Consider the following 21,584-nt stretch of genomic DNA (forward strand, 5'->3'; position numbering starts at 1 on the left):
GATACCCAAGATGGTCAGAAGATTTCTCCTGGTTCCTCCAGGAAACCACAGATCTTCTGGGATTTTCTTTTGTATTTTGTCAAGGAGACCCAAGATACCCAAGATGGTCAGAAGATTTCTCCTGGTTCCTCCAGAAATCATAGATCTTCTGGGATTTTCTTTTGTATTTTGTCAAGGAGACCCAAGATACCCAAGATGGTCAGAAGATTTCTCCTGGTTCCTCCAGAAACCACAGATCTTCTGGGAATTTTTTTGTATTTTGTCAAGGAGATCCAAGATACCCAAGATGGTCAGAAGATTTCTCCTGGTTCCTCCAGAAACCACAGATCTTCTGGCAATTTTTTTTGTATTTTGTCAAGAACACCCAAGATACCCAAGATAGTCAGAAGATTTCTCCTGGTTCCTCTAGAAACCACAGATCTTCTGGGATTTTTTTTTGTATTTTGTCTAAAACACCTAAAATATCCAACTTGGTCAGAAGATTTCTCCAACTTCAGCCAGAAGAAATGTTCTGACCAACATGTACTCCGGGCGTGTTTGACAAAATACAAAACAAAATCTCATAAAATGTGATTTCCTGGAGGACCCAGGAGAAATCTTCTGGCCAACTTGGGTATTTTGGGTGTTGTTGACAAAATACAGAAGAAAATCCCAGAAGATCTGTGATTTCCTGGAGGAACCAGGAGAAATTTTCTGACCATCTTGGGTATTTTGTGTCTTGTTGACTAAATATAAAAGAAAATTTGTGACTTTCTGGAGAAATCGGGAGAAATCCTCTGACCAACATGATTATTCCAAGCGTACTTGACAAAAGAGAAGGTCTGAGATTTTCTGGAAGAACTAGGGGAGAAGTCCTGACAAAGATGGGTTTCTGGGAAGAATTGAGCAGGATATACAGCAGAATCTCTAGTGCTGTCCATGATTTCTGAGATGTCTTCCTGTTCATAAACATGATGCTAATTCCAAGAGGTGTTTTCGATGTTTGAAAGGAACTGGATCTCTGACTAGAATGGTATTTTAATAAGTTGTAATATTGAAGTTTTTTAGTAGTTAATTTGTTCAATGTGTAGGCAAATATTGAAATATTGGGTTCAATATTCGCTTCAATATTGAAGTTTTATTTCAATGTCACTTGAAATGTTATTATTGCAATAATTTGCCTAGTGTGTAGACAGCTTTAGCTAGAAGAAATAAGAAATGTTGGAATGGCGGTTTTTTGAATAACGCGGGCTTACTGAAATATCTCCACTAGACGGCGCTGTCGTTCGATATTTTTATGAATCCTCCACTGAAAAAATCGAAGGCGAAAAGATAAGTATGATTTATAGGTTTACTGAACGCGGATTAATTGCTTATTATTTTTTCTTACCTTATTTTGCGCTTGAGGAGTATTTGATTTTGTTTTAAAAGTGAAGGAATATAGTTCTGTCTGACTTTTAGAACCGTGTTGCAATTGCAAGTGTAGCAACGGTCAATTTGAATTTGGTAAAGCTGTCACTTATAGTCAGTTCAGTGAGATCAATGAAGAAGAAAAGTTGCTGTGAGTGCGATACTCCACAATAATTTAATAAAATTAATTACTGTGGCTCGAGACTTCATTCAATCGACGTCGTGTTGTCGTTTGAAGAGCTCCGCGACGCAAAGACTCCGGAATGTTTGTGATTAGCCATCAGAATCACGTCTAAAAGTGCCGTTTTTGTCTGTCCAGAAGGTGTTTGTGGTGAAGTGTCTCAAGTGGTCTTGCCAAAGGCAGAAGAAAAAAAAGAAGTAATAGATAATGGAAGCGGGAGGAAAGGTAATTGATGTGATTTTCCACTCCGACAATTGACCAGGACACCCAACAGCATCCCATCAAGGCGTATTTTTCACCGTTAAGGACATATCAACTACAGAGAAATGCATTTCTCAATCCCAGATACTCAGGATTTTGTCAATGAGAATTCAGGATCATCCTTCACGGTGAGTACTTTTCTCTCCATATGCTTTCCCAGAAGTACCTGAATCCGCTGCCCAGACTCTTCAAATTGAACGATATCCTTGAGAAATTAGGGTTCTTTCCCTCGGCCCAATTCTATTCACTTTCGCTTTATTCTTCGGTTGGAGCCATTGATTACCGTGTTTAATTGTCGACTTAATATTGTAGACAATTAATTAAAACTCGAAATCATAATTTAGTAGAGCCTAATATTTCTCATAAAAACTTTCTTTTTTGGGGAAATTGTATGTTTTCAAAGCAGTGGACTTTAATTAAATATTTGTATTAATATTAGACGGAGTTTGAGGCTTCTACGGTGGATTAACCACTATCACTATTCTCTTGGACTATTCGCTACTTGTAGAAAAATTTGATAAATTGACCTTATTTCCTTTTTTACAAATATGTTCAAGTAATTTAATAATATTTTAGGCTGAAAAAATTTATAATGATTTCAAAAATTAATTATTTTACTGTGTCAAAAATTTTGCACCGAATATTTAGAAGAATTTTCATAAATAGTCGAGATAACCTCTTGACAAATTGAAAGAGGTAGAAAATCCCAGCTAAAAAGGATCAAATTTTAAATTCATGAGATGCTGGAGGGAAATTCTGCAACACTATGACAATTTCATATGACAAAATTAATCAAAATGCGACCCAGCAGCGAAAAGATGCCTTACATAAGTTTTACATGTTAGTGCATGTAAGCCTTACTAATCACTATCGCTTATCGGAGGTTTAACACGGTATAACCACACTTTTATAACGGTATAACCACCTACGTAAGCCTTACTTGTAAGGCACAGGAAAGGTATTGATGCTTTTTTATGGCTTCTAAGGATGCCTTACATAAATACACATGTAAAGCATTTGTAAGCAAATCCTGTAAAACTATAGTAATACATGTAAATCATAAGAAATGCATTCATGTAAAGCATCCCAGAAGGCAAAAAATGCTCTAGGTAAGCCTTAAAAAGGACCATCCTGTAAGCCATACGTTAAACTAACTCTTATGGACGATTAACATTGTATAACTACTTTCTTGTCACCTATGTAAGCCTTAAATGTAAGGCCGATGAACGCTTTTCATGAAAAGCATTCGTATCAAAACTTGAAGTGACTCTCATTAGAGAAGTCACTCCAGAACATGATCACATGAATCATATTCATAATCACCCCAGTGGTCAATCCACACATTACAGTATGCTTGACTGAAGCATGACATGAACGCTTAACTATCACTGTCTCTTATGGGAAATTTATACATAAACCTTTGAGTTGTTCGCCCTCAGAAAAGCATACATGTAAAGTATATGTATAACTATCCAATATGCATTCTATTGTAGTCTATAAATAAACAACGGAAATATTGATATACATTTTAAGCTCTCAGAACGCATGGGGATGTCAAAATGTCAATGTCATACCCGACTAGACAGCCTACTTGTCAGTCTAAATGTCATCCGTTAGCATACCTTACAAATACACTACAAATTAGTGTGGACTATGCCATACCATTTGTCAGGCATGACAAAGACAGTTGTGGATTGACCACTGGGATTCATCATAATAGCAGGTTTTAGCTAAAAACTAAACCCCACTGATGAATAGAAATAAAATATTTCACCTGAAACTTTGTAGCTGGACTCTGGTGTAGCTCGCAAGAATTATATCCTTAAAGTAAAAATTTCCAGTAAGCCATTCGTAAGGCATACTTATGTCTTACATGATAACGTATCCTTCATAAAACTTATATGATGATTAATATGCAAACAATACATAGTAAAACTTTCATTATGATTTATTTTCGAAGAAGGGAAAAACTTACACCATGTTGTATTTATGCCTTATATGACAGTATAAACTTTCATATACCTTATTTCTATGTTTTATGAAAGCAAAACATGGTAAAGCTTTAGGATAGTTTACCTGTTGATTAAAAGAAAGCTTTACACCTTACTTTACTTTACTTAAGCCTTACATGATGGTGTACCCTGTCAAATACCTTACTTGTTAATATTACGAAAGCAATACATAGTAAAGCCTTTGTATCGTTTGCATGTTCATTAAAAGGAAGCCTTACACTTTGACTTACTTATTCCTTACATGAAAGTGTATACTTTCATATACCATACATGTTAGTTATTTTCATTTTTATCATGCTCCCAGAGTTTTTGTGGACAGAGCCGGTGCATTACATTACGTTTTATCACAGTGAAAATGTATTTTTCTGACATTCATTTGCTTGCACCGGGCGGGATTCGAACTCACAACTTTGAGAGTCGAATTAGAGATCTCGTCCGCCCAAGACCAGCGGTCTTGCCTATTGCGCCACTGAGTTCCCGATTGCCTTTAAATAGGCGATAACTTAACTTCATAGGTTCACAGCTATCAGATCTGCATTGCTGGATAATATTATACCGTGAGCAATAAAACGTGATCAACTGGAAAATGTAGCGCTGAATGTATTTTTTTAAATAATATTCTTCAAAATAATCACGTTTGCATGAATTCAAGTAAAGTGGCGATAAGTGGTTACAAAGGTGGCGTAAAGTGGTTACTTTTGCGTAATTGTTAATAAAAATCAAATTATTTTAAATAGTTCAGCGTTGAATTTGAGAACTACAATAGACTTTCGCTCATTCGGTGAAATTTTTAATCGGGCGAAAAATTTTGTTGGCAATTTTCACGTTTAATTATGAAGGTAATTTGCTCAAATTCGCTGTAGTTCTTCCTATTTTATCGTGATTCTTTATAATTGAGCGATTTTTGTGGAATTTACAAAGGTTTTGACGCCCAAATCTATCGATAAACCGGATGACATTTCGCCCCAAATGTCCAATTGAGAGAGAGTCTACTGTATTGGTGTGAAAAAACTAGAGTTAATGCGCCTAAGTAACTTTGGGTAAATTTATAATTATTTTATAATTAAGATTCAAAAGTAATAATTAAATTATTTCGGTAAACAATTTTGAATTATTGGAAAAGTTTACAATGAGACAGGAAAATTTTAAATAAGTCAAATTGGTTGAATGAAAATAATAAAGGGATTTCTATAACCCTTTATTATTTTACTAATTTGAATAGAGAAATTGGAGAAATTGCGAATAAAAACAGGTAAAAATTTTGATGAAATCTATAATACGAAATTCAATTTATTGTAGCAAAATATAATGTTTCTAAGGTATATATCTTCATAAAAAGACGATAAGAAAGTTAATTGTTCTTTTCCTAATTAAAAAAAAAACAATTGTTTTATTTTCACTTGAAATTGATTATCGAAAATTTCCTGATAAAAACATCACATGTTTGTTTAGTTACAAAAAGCTACAATTGGGAAAGTTTATAGACAAAATACTTGGATGTTTGTTTAAATTGTGGTAAAGTATTCACATGCCTTTGCAGTCTTTATCGTCTTTACACAATTCTCTGCTTAAAATATTTCCACACCCGCCTACGCAAAAGCCAAGGCAAACATATGTGCAAATTTGCAATACGATCATCGATATGGTACTTTTCTTTTATGCCAATTAAATGCAAATCAGGCGAATCAATCTGCCAGAAAATTTTGATGAGAATGCCTGAAGTGTCTGAAGTAAAAAGTGTCTCAACTCTTTTGCTCTCTCTCTTATGAATCAGTTTGTAATAAAAGGGAAAATGGGGGACTCTCTTGCTCTTTGATAAAAGAGATAAAAGTGCCAATGAACTCTCGCACGGTCTCTTTCGCGGTGCCATACACAATTTTCACCTCCACAAGCCTCTCATTCACTGCCTTTTCTTCACTTTTCACCGTCTAACTATACGGTTATTTTTTCTTAATTTGTAATTGAAATAAAGCAAAGATGAGATATCTAAATTCGTTCCATTTTCTTAATTATAATGCCATAAAAATGTGCGTGGTTCATTTACAATTTCTTGCGTATATTTTGATTAGTTTCTCTGGCATTAACTTTCTAAGATTTTTGATAATAACACTACAGATAACAATGATACTGTGTATACTCATGCTACATTTTGTTTTGTTTGGAATCGTTATGACTCACGAAAAGGTTTATCATTTTCATTTTGATTTATTACTTATTTAATCGTATTGAGACACTTTATTTAGTATTACAATGTAATCAGTAGGGGAGACTGGGGCAAAAAGTCACAAATCGAAAAATTCAAAATTCAATATCTTCCAAGGTAAAAAGGATAGCGGCTCAAATTTTTTTCTATAGATAGCCTCCATAGACCTCCTTCAATGTCGTAAGTTTCTTAGAATTTGAACTAGGAATTTAGAAAATAAAAAATATCGAAATTTTTAGTCCTATTTTTGAAATATTTTCCTTGCAGAAGATAACAATTATTACCTACTTATTTTCCAAAATTGGTGCACTGGTGAATATTTTCTAAATAATTTGGATTTTCTGAATACGAATCCGCTATCTATTTTAGAATTTCACAAAAGTTCTTTTCTCCAAAAATCCTTTTATTAAAAATGGCCACTTGGGGTAAAAAGTAACAAAAGGTATATAGTCATTCGAGGAGAGTTGGAACAGTGGGAGAGATGGACCACTTCGCTTCCTGCCTGCACCCTATGCACGATCTCCACCTCATTTGGTCTATTTGTGCCCTTCAACATTCTAATGAAAAACCCCAAGTTACAGCTACCTTTAAAATTGTACGAGAAAATTGAAATTGAATTTTTTGGATGTCTGAAAAACTGGCCAAAAATTTTTATTTCGCCATAAGAATACGTGTACTTGGGGGTTGAGGAGAGATAGAACTTAATAGTTTTAGCAACACTTCCGGTGTGAATTTTGGTCAATGTTCTTCAAAATCTTTTCAAGTAAATCTTAGAAATTATTTTCCCTAAATTTCTGGTAAGACTGACTTGATACACTCAACAAAATTGCCATCGAAGTATATAAGCCACATATTCCACAAAATAAATCATTTATACTGAAAAAATAAAATAAACTCCAATAAATTCAATGAAATAGTGTTCATGTCTAAAATCACTTCCCTCTTATTCTAAATTAATAAAATAAACTATAATTATTTTGCTAAAATTAGGGATCTTCCATCTCACGCGCACTTTTTTGAGTGCCTTAAAATGCAACTTTTTTTAAATCCTATTTTTCGAAGTTACTATTTTCATCTAGGCTTTTCTAATATTGATATCTCAAATTTAGAGTCTTCAAATGATAATCCAGTGAGATTCGTCTTTGTTTCGCATTCAAAACGTATCTGCAATATTGAATATAAAAAAAAGTGTTCCATCTCTCCTCGAATGACTATAGAACAAAAAGTAACAAAAAAGCGAAGCAATTTCTGATGTCTCACGGCGAAAAGAAACGTCATTATCATGTCTCGCCGCTTGTTGTTTGCATTGGTAAAACGATTTGCAGTCTTTTGTGTGTTTTTTTCTAAAATAGCTTGAAAAGCGCTTTTCTCGTTTTCTCACTTTTCTCGCAGAGAAAACGGTCTTTTACAAAGATGTAGATGAATAAATTTTCTATGAAAGTATGTCCTCTAGGTATTTTTTCAAATTTACGGAAGCCTGTAATGAAGCGAATCAAAATATGATAATACCCAATGTCTGGTACTATTTGCCCCAGCATTTTTGAGAATGGTCACAAAATTACCTTTTAGAAAACGACTCAATAAATGTATTTCCTTACAAAATAGAGGAAAATTACTTTCACAAAATTGTAGAGCAGTAAATTTTTGAAGCGCTCGAGTAGCTCGTAAAAAATAAAATATCCGTTTTTTGACTTTTTGCCCCAGTCTCCCCTATGATTTTATGATTTTTATTTTTTTATTTTTGTATCTTCTTCACAATCCGAGAAAATCATATAGATATTCTCAATTTTATAAATTTGTATTAGCTAAAGAAAGGACCTTTCTTTCATATTAACTTTATGACACTACTCTTATTAAATTGATTAGGTCTTGAAGAAGGTAATAATATAAAATCTGATCATTGACCTTTGTTAAATCTCTAACATGTTTTCTTCACTAAATATACAGTTTTATATAGCTTCCTTTATTATTTCCTGATTATTTGTTTAACAGACTTTTAGCTTTTTGGCTTCAAATATCAAAAAAAAATAGAAGTGGAAGAAATCACGGAGTTTTCCGTTGTTAAATCGACTGCGAAGTAGAGCATTGGCTTCTTTGACTGGTGGAAATGAAAGCATAAGTGGCTCAATATACCAGGAATTATTCATGAAGAGAATCAAGTACTGTGAGTGAGAGGATGTAGAGCAAAAATATCACAAGATGCATTTTATACATTACAGTATTATAAATTTTGCTCTATATCTTCCTTCCTGCTGCTCCTCGTTGAAATTTAACTTGGAATGAGAGACGTCATGAGATGTTCTTCATATAAAGAATATGAGCAATCAAATGCGCAATTTAGAAAAGTTCTATTGTGTTTTTATTAGGGTTATTCGTCGGGAAGAACTAATGTGTGTAATGATGGATTGGAAGATGTTATAAATGTGTATTTGTGTGGAAAAATTGACTGTGAAATTCTTGTTGAGATAAGGGAGATAGTGGCAGTAAATTTCAGGAGATGCGAAAGAGTATGTCTAACCTCTGAACTCACATGATAAATTTAATATTTTGATGTTAAAGCTGCTTTTTTGTTTATTTTAAGCAATATAATATGAGATTATTCAGCAATGTGAAGACAGAGGGGGGGGGGTATTCGTATGTGTTCTCCATTATTTAATCACAATATTTCAAATTAAACTTTGAGGGCTTCTCACTGCATTCTATGCTGATTAAATTATTCAATTACGTATGGAATTACATGCTCCCATCGTCACAGATATATATTTCCTCCCAACGTGTCTGTCTGTGCTCTCCAGACCAATTCCAGAGGCAATGTATTCCCGTACAATTCTCTCTCTCTCACATTGGCTATGAAGGAAAATTTGTTTGTGATTCAAAGTTTAAGCAGCAATTGAGCTGAGGGAAATTTTGCTTAAAAGCTAATTGATGACACGCGATCTGGGTGTAAATTGAAGAATAGTTTTAGAGAAATAAGATGGAGCTTTTTTGAGTGATAAATTGGACAAATAAATTGTTTGTTTTTTCCCCTGTTAGGGCTTCAACATTCACATTAATGGCACCTTCCATTGTTGCCTACGGTACAAGCAGTTGCACAGTCTCCATGAGCAGCTGAAACGCTCTCTGCCCACCCTGGTGCTTCCGTCGTTCCCGCCAAAAAAATTCTTCCCACTCACACCTTCGCAACTGGAGGAACGTCGAGCCAGTCTTGAACGATATATTCAGTTGGGTAAGTAAAAATTTATTCATTTTCCCTAGGATTACCATTGAATTCCAAAAGCGATTTCTTGTTAATTTGGGTCACTGGAATTGGACCTTTTAAGAATTATGATGACGCTTTTATCGAGAAGCAGCTAAATATTTTACATTTGGATATAGTAAACCTATACAGGAGAATAGCTTATTCCAGATAGGGGCCCATCAAGCCTAATAAAAAGTGAAGATATTTTTCACTTTTCCTTGTAAAAATTTTGTAGATATTGCACCGCGACTTAAATAAATTTCTTCGTAGTTCTTGTATTATTTCGGCGAGCATTACGAAATATGTATTTTTAGATAACTTTTAATGCATGATTTCGAAATATATTAAACAAATAAGTCAATTCTCTTTAGGAAAAAACTTGCCAATAGTCTTCAGTGCCTCAATGCAAAAACGTATGGAAAAATGAAATGTCGAGAGACCCCTTTTCCGGAGCTTGATCTAAATGGAAATAGGGGAAAGATTTCAGGCTTCGCACATATTCTGGCTTCTAATACTTAATATTTTTTCCCTTTTTCTTTAATGAATCTTACCATATGACAATATATTTTAATAGCTAGTCTTTAGATACACATTTTCCGAAAAAAGTAGGTCAAAATTCATTAAAGAAACATGAAAAAAATATGAAGTGTTCGAAGCCAGAGTATGTGCGAAGCTTGAAAGTCTTCCTCCACAAATTTTTCTCAAGCTTAAGTCTTTCCGCTTCAGATAAACTAAAAACCAATAATTAGGGCGGAGTAACCACTTATCGCCATGTTTAGAAAAAAACAGGAATTAATTTTATTATGACTCAAATTTTACACAAAGTTACTTAGATATATTGGCTCTAGATTCGTGAAAACAATAGTTCTACAATTTAACGCTGGACTACTTAAAAAACTGATTTTTATTAACAATGCAAGAATATCCACTTGGTCGCCACTTTTAACCACTTTTCGCCAGTTTTGTAACCACTTCTCGCCACCCACTTGAAAGGTCCAAACTCGATTATTTTTGGCTATTTTATGAAAAGAATACATCCAGCATTTCTTTTTCGTAATGATCACCTTATTACGCACTGTAGATGATTTTTTTTCACTTTTGTTTGAGAAATCAAATTATAGGTCTATGAGGTCAATTCAGGGATTCAGCTGATTACTGATTACATATTTATAAATCTGAATTCCAATTCAGACATCCCAGCTGATTACTGATTACAGATTTAGCTGATTAAAAAGTCTCCAAAAAGCTCCTAAGCTGTTTTCGTATTCAGACACATCAGTGTAATTAGCAAATTTTGATTAGCCGCTGATTTATTCTCGACCACCTCTCGCGGTGGCCGATAAACTGATTTAACTCTTTCGTCTCTTTTGGGACTCTGAGTACCCAAAGAAGCATATGAATATTTTATGAAAAACAATGTTTTTTTAATTATTCAGAACTGATAAAAACCCGATTCTTGTGGATGATTATAAACTATAAGGATGTCCAAATGTAAGATATTTTTTGTAGGACCTCAATTAATTCCAGAGCTTAGATATTTTTGATTAAAAAATGGTGAAATTGGCTTGCAGCATATGCTGCGGTCCGGAAAGAGTTAAGTTAATTTGACATTTATGAAAATGTATAATCATGACCTGTATCATATTTTCCACGCGAGTTTCTTGAAAAATTATGTAAATAAGTGCTTGTATTTTTGTTATTTCTAGTTTTCTGTCATTTCTTTTATTCTTAAAACAGTATTTTGTGGCAATCTACAAAGCCACTGTGAAGAACTCAATATTAATATTTTCGAATACTGAAAGAAATTATCATAAAATTCCTTATTTATGTTTTTGCCTTCTGTATTCCAAATCATGAAAGCTTTTCTTCCAGGTTGTGATTGATTTCTTGGACTCTAGTCTGTTAAAATTTTTCCATTCGGAATTTTTTTCTAGCTCGCATGTCTCGGATGTTGTTCCAACTTGAAGAATATGAAATCCTGTCGGGGTTTCTCGTGATGGTTTTAGATTTTGAAGCCGATTATAAGAACACGAACAAAGAGTTTTCGGGAGCAGCAATTCGTCTTCCAGAAGCCTCCTCTCTGTCCAAGACTTGCTCTTGCCTTGCTCTAACATCGATGTGAATAATTGTTGTCAAAGTGAGGGGTTATACAATATTTAACTTTCAGAGACCTTGTATATTAAAGGTTTACGATGCAGATAAATGAAGATTTTCACACTACATATTCTGTATCGAGCATAAAATGTCGAATGATAAAGAAATTGATTAATATAATGGTATAAAATTGCGAAATTTTAGTTCATTATTCCATAAATTTTACGAAAATGACAGACCCCTTTGAGAAATTTTGAATTCCCGCGAAACTGCAAACTCTCCACACTGATTTGGAATAATCAGTACGCATTGGGAGCTTTTTTGGAGAGAGCTCATAACCTGTGAATAGCTACGCACATTTTTTTTATTAATCAGCCAAACAAACAGCAAAATCTCTGAATTGACCCCTATTTCAGAAAGTAAACAATAAAGACTTGACAACTGAGAATCTACGAAGTGAAGTTAGCGTCGCCTATTGAAAAGAGATGGCGACAGGTGGTAAAATCAATTCCAGAATATTACCACTTTTCACCATGCCTCATTTTTTATATAAAAATAATATAAAATGAAATATTACTTAACTAACTACAAATTGTATGTATTCCACAAGTGTAATTAAATATTCAATAGACAAATTATTTATCCAGAAAGGTATATTTTGCTTGATGAAAATTTGATGATACTTACTAATTTGGTAAGAAATATTGGATTCGATGCACTTGCTTAAAATATTACTGTAAGAAATGCTCAAAATCGTAAATCCAAACGAATAACTATTATTTTTCGACTCTATACGTAGCAGCAGTAAAAATACAAATAACTTTGTAGCTCATTTATTTCATAAATCGCGAAAAATAGCGATTTGAATATAAGTGGCGAAAAGTGGAACACTGGCCAGAAGTGGTGATTCAACCCTATAAGTTTTAATATTAAAAGCTTCCATTTAGAAGTGATTCTGAATTAGACTATTTTACCCTTGCATGCAAACTTTATGCCAAAAATATTTAAACATCAATCAATTACGTGACATTTAGCTGTGCTACTTTCTTAATCATAAATCACACCTACTATAATGCTGCAGTTTAGACAACCATGGCATGGGTTACGGTCAGTACCATGTTTATGAACTATATATAGTCACCTTGACTAATTTATTGGTGGGAAGAGCCGAAAGATTCATCTTACGAAAAATTTGCAGTGATATATTTGCATCACATGGATTTCAAAAGAAAATACTATACAATGTCATTTAAGATTGTTGAAAAATAATAACCTAGTGAAAATTGGATAATGCCACGCCCACTTTTAATGTGCTTCCAACCAAAACTCACATTTTTTGTCCACAATCATGTAAGATTGCTGAAAAAACTAAACACCGGATACAGTTTAAAGAAATACTACATAAAAATTTAAATATTTATTTAAATTAGCACAGGAAGTAACTTAAAAGGGCGTGGTCTATATTTTACTGTGCGGCCTTTGAGAACCGCCTACAAGTAATTTTTTTCTATGTTATTTAAGAAAGCGGAATTACTCTAAATTATTTGTCGGGTAAGAAATGAACAATATTTTTTATGCAAAATTTGAAATAGAAAAATATGATGACATTCATAAACGAATAAATTTAAATCCAAATTTCTAAATACTTTTTCTCTTTGTGATAAAAACTACAAATGACATGCCATATCGATATTTGGTGATAAAATTAGTATTTTACCCTTAAATAAAAATCATGTGAAAGTATTGATTAAACAAAGAATAACATAATGGGGGAAAAGCAAAAATAGATAAAGAAAATTTTATGTAATGGATAATTCTCTTACCAAAAAATAATAATATTATTTTCTGAATGACCTAAAAAAGGATTTCTGCTAATGATTATCAAAAATAATTTAAATTTTTTTAATGTTTTATGATATTAAGATCTTGAGGGAAGTGAGGCATCTTTGAAATTGGGATTTTTCTCCTATTTTTTTAAAATGGAATTGAGCCATATCGTAATGTAATTTACCTTCTCAATCTGTTTGTGCATCTAAATTATTATCATAATAAGGCTCAATTTTATTTAAAAATAGGTGAAAAATCCCGATTTAAAAGTACCCCACTTCCCCCTACTTTTTATGAAAAGAAGATAATTTGAACTGGGTGAATAGCAGAACGTCTTAACTTCACTGAGAGAAATCCGAAAAAGTTTAAAATAATATTCCGAAAATGTTAATTTTACCCTGCATTATTGATCCGAAATCGGTGTAAATATTATGCTTTTTAGGTGTATTATGGGTCAAAGTTACCCTTTTTCCTGTTAATTTTACGATTAAAAAGGTGTAAAATTAACATTAAAAAATATTGATATATTTTACACCTAAAAAATGTTAAAGTTACGAGGAAAAAAGTTAATCGCAGCCTCTTTTTTTCTCAGTTTCTGCGAAATGCTCGAACTCGCGACTTAGATCCTATACCCTAAAAGTCGTTTCGTATAATTTAGGGTAAAATAGGGTGATTTGGAACCATTTCGAATTTGGAATTTTGAGATTTCCTCCTTGTTTTAGATGTACAAAAGAAAAAAAAAACACGAAAAAAAACTATTTCTTTTCTTCTATTTCTTGATCTCTTTTTCCTTTTTTTGCCCATAAAACAGTGAAGAAGTATCAAATGTTCTAACGCAATAACGCATAGGAACAATTCATCTGAAGATTAAATTAAATTTACAAATTCAAAAAATCCTAGTGTGATAGTACGGTAATCGGGTCCTATACCACACTAGGATTTTCACAATTTAATTTTAAATTCAATTGAGCCAATTGAGCATTAAAAGATTTCTAGAATTTACTTGAAAATTCTCACAGCCAGGACACATTTTGCAAGAAATTTGCTCAATTTAAAATAGTACCCCGAGATTTTTGATTGTGAACGGCTCTGGAAAATGTGTGATAGTACTTAAAATGTCTTTTAAGTCACTTATCTGTTATGCAAAAGAATCCCCAAAGCCTGAAGAAAGGGTTATAAGCAAGGGACTCATGAAGAGACTCTAATTGCAGTCTTGTTGAAAATCTGTATGAAGTCATCTCAACTGCGATTTCTTGGCACAACAATTTCCTTCGAATTGCTTTGCAGGATCTCAGCAAATTACTCCCGATACTGAAGCTTCACTCGCGTACAAGTTTATCACTAATCACTGTACTTATTTTATTTTTTTTGGCCACAATAAATAATTAATGACGAGTGAATAAATTTAATAAGAACAATTTGGTTCAAAAGGCTACTTGTTTAACCGTGCTATCACATTAGGATTTTTTAATTTGTAAATTCTATTTAATTTTTAAATAAATTGTTCCTATGCGTTATTTTGCATTAAACATCATTTGAATTGATAGATTTTTGCCTATTTATTGATATAAACTAATACTTGGCCCACCAAAACATGTTTAAATATGCTAAAATAGCATAAATGTGATTGCTCAAATTAATTTCAACTCAGCAAATTAAAATGTTAAAATTGCTCAATTATTCCAATTTTATTGGACTTAGGAGCTATAGGCACCCTCATTTTCGTTGTTTCTTTCTGCAAATGAAGTCCAATTATGTGAAATAGTTCCTCAAATTCTTCACTAGCCATACGAAGAAAATTGTTGTGTCCAAAAAAATTATCTGTTGCGATATCATCATACATTTTTTCAATGAATCCGTGAGCAGATCTCTCTTGGATCCATTTTCTGGCCCACAATCTCTTCCTTTTACCTTGAGACACATTTTTATTGAACATGTATCCTACATAAAGTAGGAAAATTTCTTCCTCATCACTGGACTTACTCATTTTTCTAATAATCTGGCAATCTGCGCGGCCTTTTTTGAATTTAGCAAATTTCTCGCAAAAATGTGTCCTGACTATGAGAAATTTCAAGTGGTTCTCCCAATTTTAATGCTCAATTTGCTGAGTTCAATTTAAAATTAAATCGTGAAAAATCCTAGTGTGATAGCACCGTTTCAATAAGATTGAAATTAATGAGCAATTTTAAATTTTAATTTGCTGAATTCAAATTTAATTGAGCAACTACGTTTTGTCATGTTTAAACATGTTTTGGAGGGCCAAGTATTTATTAGTTTATATCAATAAATAAGGGAAAATCTATGAATTCAAAAAAATTTTAATGCAAAATAACGCATAGGAACAATTCATCTGAAAATTAATTTGAATTTACAAATTGAAAAAATCCTAGTGTGATAGCACGGCATTGTGCTGTGAAGGCTAAGCCAATTTCAAATGGATTCGATAAAATGCCCTTAATATTTTTTGTAGTGGGTCAAGATCCCGTCCTTTCAAAATCAGAGCTTCTGCGGACATTTCTGCTGAGTGCTCAGCAGGAGTCTTCGTACACGGAAAGTAAGGAGACGTCACTGGACGTGTACCTGATGAATGGTTTCCGGATAGCTGTGAATGCCTATACAACGGAGTGCTCAACTAAGGTGCTGGAGAAGGCCTGTGACAACATCGATCTACCACGTGAATTTGCCTACTATTTCGCCCTATTCCTTATGCGCAAGGAAAATGATGGTAATGTTACGCTCACGCGGAAGTTGATGGACTTCGAGGCACCCTACATTACACAGAGAATCTTGCGTGAATGCAAGATTGTCATTAGGAAGAATTACTGGGATCCGTGCTATGATTTGGAACTGATGAGGGATAACATTGCACTCAATTTGTTGTTTATTCAGACTCTGAGTGACATTGAGAGAGGGTAAAGCTAGCAGAAAATTGGTCCTTTTTCGAACACAAGAATACTCATTTCTTATTTTCAGGTGGATACTGACAACAAAAGAATCTAGGGATCAATTGACAAATCTCCAAGCGCACGGGAATAAGAAGGAGTTTCTCGAGGTGGCGAGGAATCTGCCATCTTATGGTGTGATTCAGTTCCAAAAGGCCATTGTGGACTATCCCGAAGCCAATACGCAAACTAGTGTCACAATTGGAAACAAGGAACTCTCTACCAGGACAGTTGTAGGCAAGAAAGTCCAGGAAGCGAGGTTTAAGGTTACACGAATGAGGTGTTGGCGTGTTACGACCATTCACAATGTAAGTATTGGCCAAAACTACTTCAAAAAAAATTAATGTTCAAAGTTAATAGGGTAAGATGGGGTAATTCGGAATCATGTCTATTTTGGAATTTTGAGATTTTCTCACTCTTTCAGTTAATCAAAGAGGAACAGAAAACCACGAAAAAGTACAGGACTTTACATTAGAGAGCACTTCTTATTTGTTGTTTGTTCTCCTTTTGCTATTTGAAATTGTTAGGAAATGTCAAAGTTCAAAATTGGACATGATTTCCAATTACCCTATCTAATGCCCTAGACACACTTACGACTTAAGCCGAGAGCCGACTTTTAGTGGAAAATAATAGAAATGTAGTTTAACCATTATTTTATTTACTTTATTTCTAAAGCGTAATTTCTGTATCTAGAAAATTTTGATATTCAACAACTGAAAAAATACGCTGAAATTTTAACCATTTTATCATTCAGATGTGCGTGATTTTAAGCGTATTAACCGTTTAATGATTGAACTTTGCGTAATTTTAAGCGCAGTAACCGTTTTATCATTGAGCTGTGCGTGATTTTAAGCGCATCTGAACAGTTTTACGATTAAGCTGTGCGTGACTTTAAGCGTAATCTAAACCGTTTTATGTTTAAGCTGTTCGTGTTTTTTAGCGCAATCTAAACCGTTTTGTGATTGGTCTATACGTCTTATTTTACATACAACTAAGGTCGTTCATACTGAGGCAGTTGGGATTTGATAAATAATATTAACCTTTTTCTTTATGCTTAAGGTGTGCGCGTTTTCTAAAATCGATCTGTGAAAATATAAGCTTAAAGGTTCTGTGTCTAAAACTAACCGAAAAAGTTTATTTAATTAATCCTGTAAAGCTTCTAAAATTAAGTCTTAAGTTTCTAAAATTAATCCAGAAGGTTTCTTGATTTGATTCTGTAAAATTATTAGAAACAATCGTACAATTTCTAAAATCAATCCCAAATGTACCGGAGCTCAGACAGCACTTATAGATAGCTTTAAATATTACTTTCTTATATCAGGGAAAGATTTGGATAATAAAAATGTCATAAAATGTAAAATTACATTTGTCACATTTTACAAAGGAAGTGAAATATTAAAAAAGCATATTTTTGAATTTCAAATACTGTAATCAGATTGGTTAAACATTACAGATAGAGTCCCATCCGTTTGGATATAATAAGGATCGGGGTACAGTGGATTGATTTAGAGGCTGATGGGACGCCTAGTTAGAACGATCTCAATCTCAGGTCAATAAATATACTAAATTTTTATCGAAATCGCCCCATAAACACCGAAAATGTGGTCCGGTAAAGACATTTTTGATCATAGCTCAGGTCAGGGTACATCGAGGGAGGAGTGTGACCCACCGTTGGAAAGGTCTCGACTTCAGCTAAAACATACTAAAATTTAAAGAAAAAGCATAGCCTAGTTTTCGAAATATTCGAAATCGAAAGTTCGAAAATCGATTTTTTGAATACACAGCTCTCCGATATTCGGTACTTCGATATCCGGCTGACAGCTGTCAAACACTAACGGTTGATGAATTCGAACTTTTTTTTAGTAAGTACTCAGCTTGTCCAACATGAATTAAAATGTTATTTTGACTTCATCACAGCCTTTGATACTTAATTGTGGTACAAAATGAAACATAAGCGCACCACACAGAAAATTCTGTTGCTTTTCGACAGAAAATAAATTCACACAGCGCAAAATAGAAAAAAATGTTGACCAGATTAAAAAACACAAATGTAATTTTGTCCCCCCGTCAGCAGGATATCGGAAAGAGCTGTGTCAAAAGTCTGATTAATCGAAAAATCGATTTTCGATTATTCGATCTCGAATATTTCGAAAACTAGACGATGTTTTTTTTAATTTTATTATGTTGTAGCTGAGGTCGAGACCTTTCCAACGGTGGGTCGCAGTCCATCCTCGATGTTCCCTGACCTGAGCTATAATCAAAAATGTCTTGACTCGATTGCATTTTCGATATTTATCGAAGCGATATAGATGAAATTTTAGTAATATATTGTATCTGAGAGCAAGATCTTTCTAAAATGGGTTCGATCCGTCCCTACTGCAACCCACTGTATCCCGAGCCTTACTATATCCAAATGAACCGGAGTCTAATATCAATATTTTGAATATTTTACGGCGTTTATTTTAATTAATGACAGATGAGCAGGGATTTTTTCTCACTTTTTTCTCACAAAATATTGAATTAAAATGAAAAGAAGTTACGGAAAATGCTGATTAGAGAAAATTTTGTATGAAAATTTGTCGTAATTTCTCCAAAAATGGAAGTTACGACAAATTCTGATGAATTTTTATTAATTAACGGCAGTTAGGATAATTTTTCTTTAAAATAATTTTTCTTGGGTTTATAAAAGTTTTTTCCTCAAGTGCGTTTAATAAAAAAATACACCGGTTCTAAATATGTATATATCTCAAAATCGCAAAAATGAAGTTACGACAAATGCTGATTTAACTGACGATCTAGGATTTATGAAACACAATTTCTAGAAACATGAAAATGTTTCTTGAAATATGGAAATACATTCAAGAAACATTGATCTGTTTCTTGGATTTCTTGCATTTAGTTTTAATGATTTTAGAAAGACCAAAACGTTTCTTGAAACATGAAAGTTTAATTATTGAAATGTATTCTCTAGAATCGCATGATGAAACACTTGAAAAACTTTTTGTTTCTCGTGTTTTTAGAAACAAGAATCATAGGTTGATTTTTTCCTTTTTTTAGGATTTTACTTCACTTTTGAAGGAATTAAGTACACCGAGGATTGAGTTACACTGAGAGAAATCCGAAAAAGTTAAAATAACACTCCGGAAATATTTATTTTACCCTGTAGTATTAATCCGAAATCGGTGTAAATATTACCCTTTTTAGGTGTATTGGGGGTTAAAGTTACCCTTTTTCATGTCAATTTTACCCTTAAAAAAGTGTAAAATTAACATTAAAAAATGTTGATATATTTTTACACCTAAAAAGTATTAAACTTATGATGAAAAAAAGTTAATCGCACCCTCTTTTTTTCTCAGTGTAGGAGTAAATGCAATTTTCTTCTGTTCCAGGACATTCCCAGTGACTCTCTGAACAATAGGCACAAATGGGAGCTCTCTTTTGAGTATCTGATGTCGAAGAACTGCCTCAAGTGGATCACAGTGGCCAGTGAACAGGCCATGCTGATGTCCGTTTGTCTGCAGAGCATGGTGGATGAGCTGCTGAATCAAAAGAGTGGTGCTGACATGAATAATATGCAGGTCCATCGAACCAACTATGCTCCACTGTCTTACATAAGGCGAGACGGATCCTCTGGAAGGATTTCGGATTCAAGCTCTAGTGACACCATCTCGAGTCTGGTGAGTACGAGATGTTTAGACAGAGGTTGAGAAATGGAATTTAATTTGATTGATTCTAGCAGAATGAAATGGACATGACGAATCAAAGGCGAGTGGAATCTTCTTCGGTGCGTCGGAAGATTAGGGAGAAAATCTCAACGACGGTATTCTTCCGCAGTGGCAGAGAATCCGTCCACAATGAAGCATTCGAGGGCATTGGCGATGACGATTTGTAGTTTATTTTGGACAATTTTTCTACACGAAAAAAAACCACGGGCTCAAGAATTATCAGGAGGCTTTTTCTTCTCGTAACATTCTCTTCGAACGAACAATAATCCCAATTTCTAATTAGTGTTTTTATTTTTGGAATAAATGTAAATCTTTGTTGTATATTTTTTTGATATTCTTGCCACTTTTGTCACTGTGTATAATCGTTTTATTTCTATTTAAAAATGGTTTTTTTGTTTTGTGCCAAATACTTTTTGAAGAAAAAACCATGCAAAAGTGTAAACTCGGAAAATAAAAGAATCACAATTTATACCTAATTAATTTATTTACCTTCCATCATTTCATCAATTTTCCATTCTATTTTTTTCTTACTTCTCCTTCATCCAGGCTTCTTTCTCCTGTCTCTCCCGGATCACCTCCTCTAGATAGGGTTGGAGGTACTTGACGTCCTCTTCGTACTTTGTCCACTGCTCCTTTGGCAGGATGGTCTTGGACATTGATAGCTGGAGAGCCCGGATGATGCGGTAATTGCGTTCATCGTAGAGTTTTGGGGGAAGGCGACGAACAGCCTCCTTGACATCGTCATTCTCATACAAGATGTCATCACGGTAGAGTCCTACAGACCCCAAAAGGCTTGTTAGTCAATTATTCTGGTAGCCTGTCAAAGAAACTCACCGTATTGATTGAATCCTGACCAGTTGTAAGCCCATCTTCCAAGGGCAGCTGAAGTTCCAAGAAAAAAGTAGGGTTATGTTATGTAATACTTGGTAAATTTACTGAAATCTTCAATTCTCCTCATTGAATCTCATTCCAAGCTTTAGCATAGATATCAAGGAGTACTTACAAGCTACTCTGGGACCAACCCGTGGTACGTATTGGGCCATTTTGTGCAAAAAATACCAGGAATTGCAGAGAAAAGCAAATTTTTTTCACTGACAGTGAGACAGCTCGCTGACTGGCTTGCAAGTTCCAGTAAGATGGCATGGCATGGCAGTGGCAGAAGAAGCGGAAATGCCTTCTGTCTTTTTGAAAAGAACAGACGCCAAAAATTTCAGGTGAGAAAAAAAATTAATACAGTGAAACAAACGTTAATTCAATGAAAAACAGTATACAAAAGTGTCTAAAATCGAGTGATCAATAAAATATTTCGAGATTTGATATAATTCGATGAAATAATTATCAATTTATTTAAAGATTTTGACAAGCCTAAAAATAAGAAACTTAAGAACAAAAGGGTGATTTCGACGCAAACAAAGTACCAAAAGTCGAAATATAAACGCAGTGAAGAGTTTGATAAGCACAGATTAGATCAGTGTGAAGAAAAATCCAAGATTAGTAATAGAGAAATTGATGAAGAGAAGATATAATAGCGGTTCTTGACGTCGACATGCGCCAAGGAAAAAACCTGCAAATTAAAATGGCGGATGATATCACTATCTCCTCTGCTCAGTTAGAAGTCAGAGCATAGAGGAGATAATTGGTGTTTCTTCTCCCAGCCAACAGCTGACACCCGACGATCCAAAGCCAAAAACTAAGTCTCTATCTAAATATCA

The 21,584-nt window shown here is 33.7% G+C and overlaps 2 protein-coding genes across 3 annotated transcripts; one reads left to right on the top strand and one right to left on the bottom strand.

The window, feature by feature from the left end:
- The first annotated feature begins 1,490 nt into the window (after positions 1 to 1,490).
- Positions 1,491 to 20,348, top strand: LOC129803032 (sorting nexin-17). 2 transcript variants are annotated; one of them, XM_055849346.1, is made up of 6 exons: positions 1,491 to 1,959; positions 9,080 to 9,272; positions 15,676 to 16,117; positions 16,179 to 16,455; positions 19,537 to 19,824; positions 19,884 to 20,348. In XM_055849346.1, exons 1-6 carry the CDS (start codon positions 1,897 to 1,899, stop codon positions 20,037 to 20,039), a joined length of 1,419 nt encoding a protein of 472 aa, XP_055705321.1. In that variant the 5' UTR covers positions 1,491 to 1,896; the 3' UTR covers positions 20,040 to 20,348. The 2 variants fall into 2 exon arrangements, with proteins under 2 accessions (XP_055705321.1, XP_055705322.1); XM_055849347.1 differs by having other exon boundaries at positions 19,887 to 20,348.
- On the bottom strand, positions 20,338 to 21,010 carry LOC129803076 (cytochrome b-c1 complex subunit 7-like). The gene is made up of 3 exons (XM_055849418.1): positions 20,876 to 21,010; positions 20,707 to 20,754; positions 20,338 to 20,647 (listed from the first exon to the last, which is right to left on the bottom strand). The coding sequence occupies exons 1-3, from the start codon at positions 20,913 to 20,915 to the stop codon at positions 20,400 to 20,402; spliced, it is 336 nt and encodes a 111-aa protein (XP_055705393.1). The 5' UTR covers positions 20,916 to 21,010; the 3' UTR covers positions 20,338 to 20,399.
- Between the last annotated feature and the right edge of the window lie 574 nt (positions 21,011 to 21,584).

The sequence above is a fragment of the Phlebotomus papatasi genome, chromosome 2 (assembly GCF_024763615.1).
Source record: "Phlebotomus papatasi isolate M1 chromosome 2, Ppap_2.1, whole genome shotgun sequence".
Classification (NCBI taxonomy): domain Eukaryota; kingdom Metazoa; phylum Arthropoda; class Insecta; order Diptera; family Psychodidae; genus Phlebotomus; species Phlebotomus papatasi.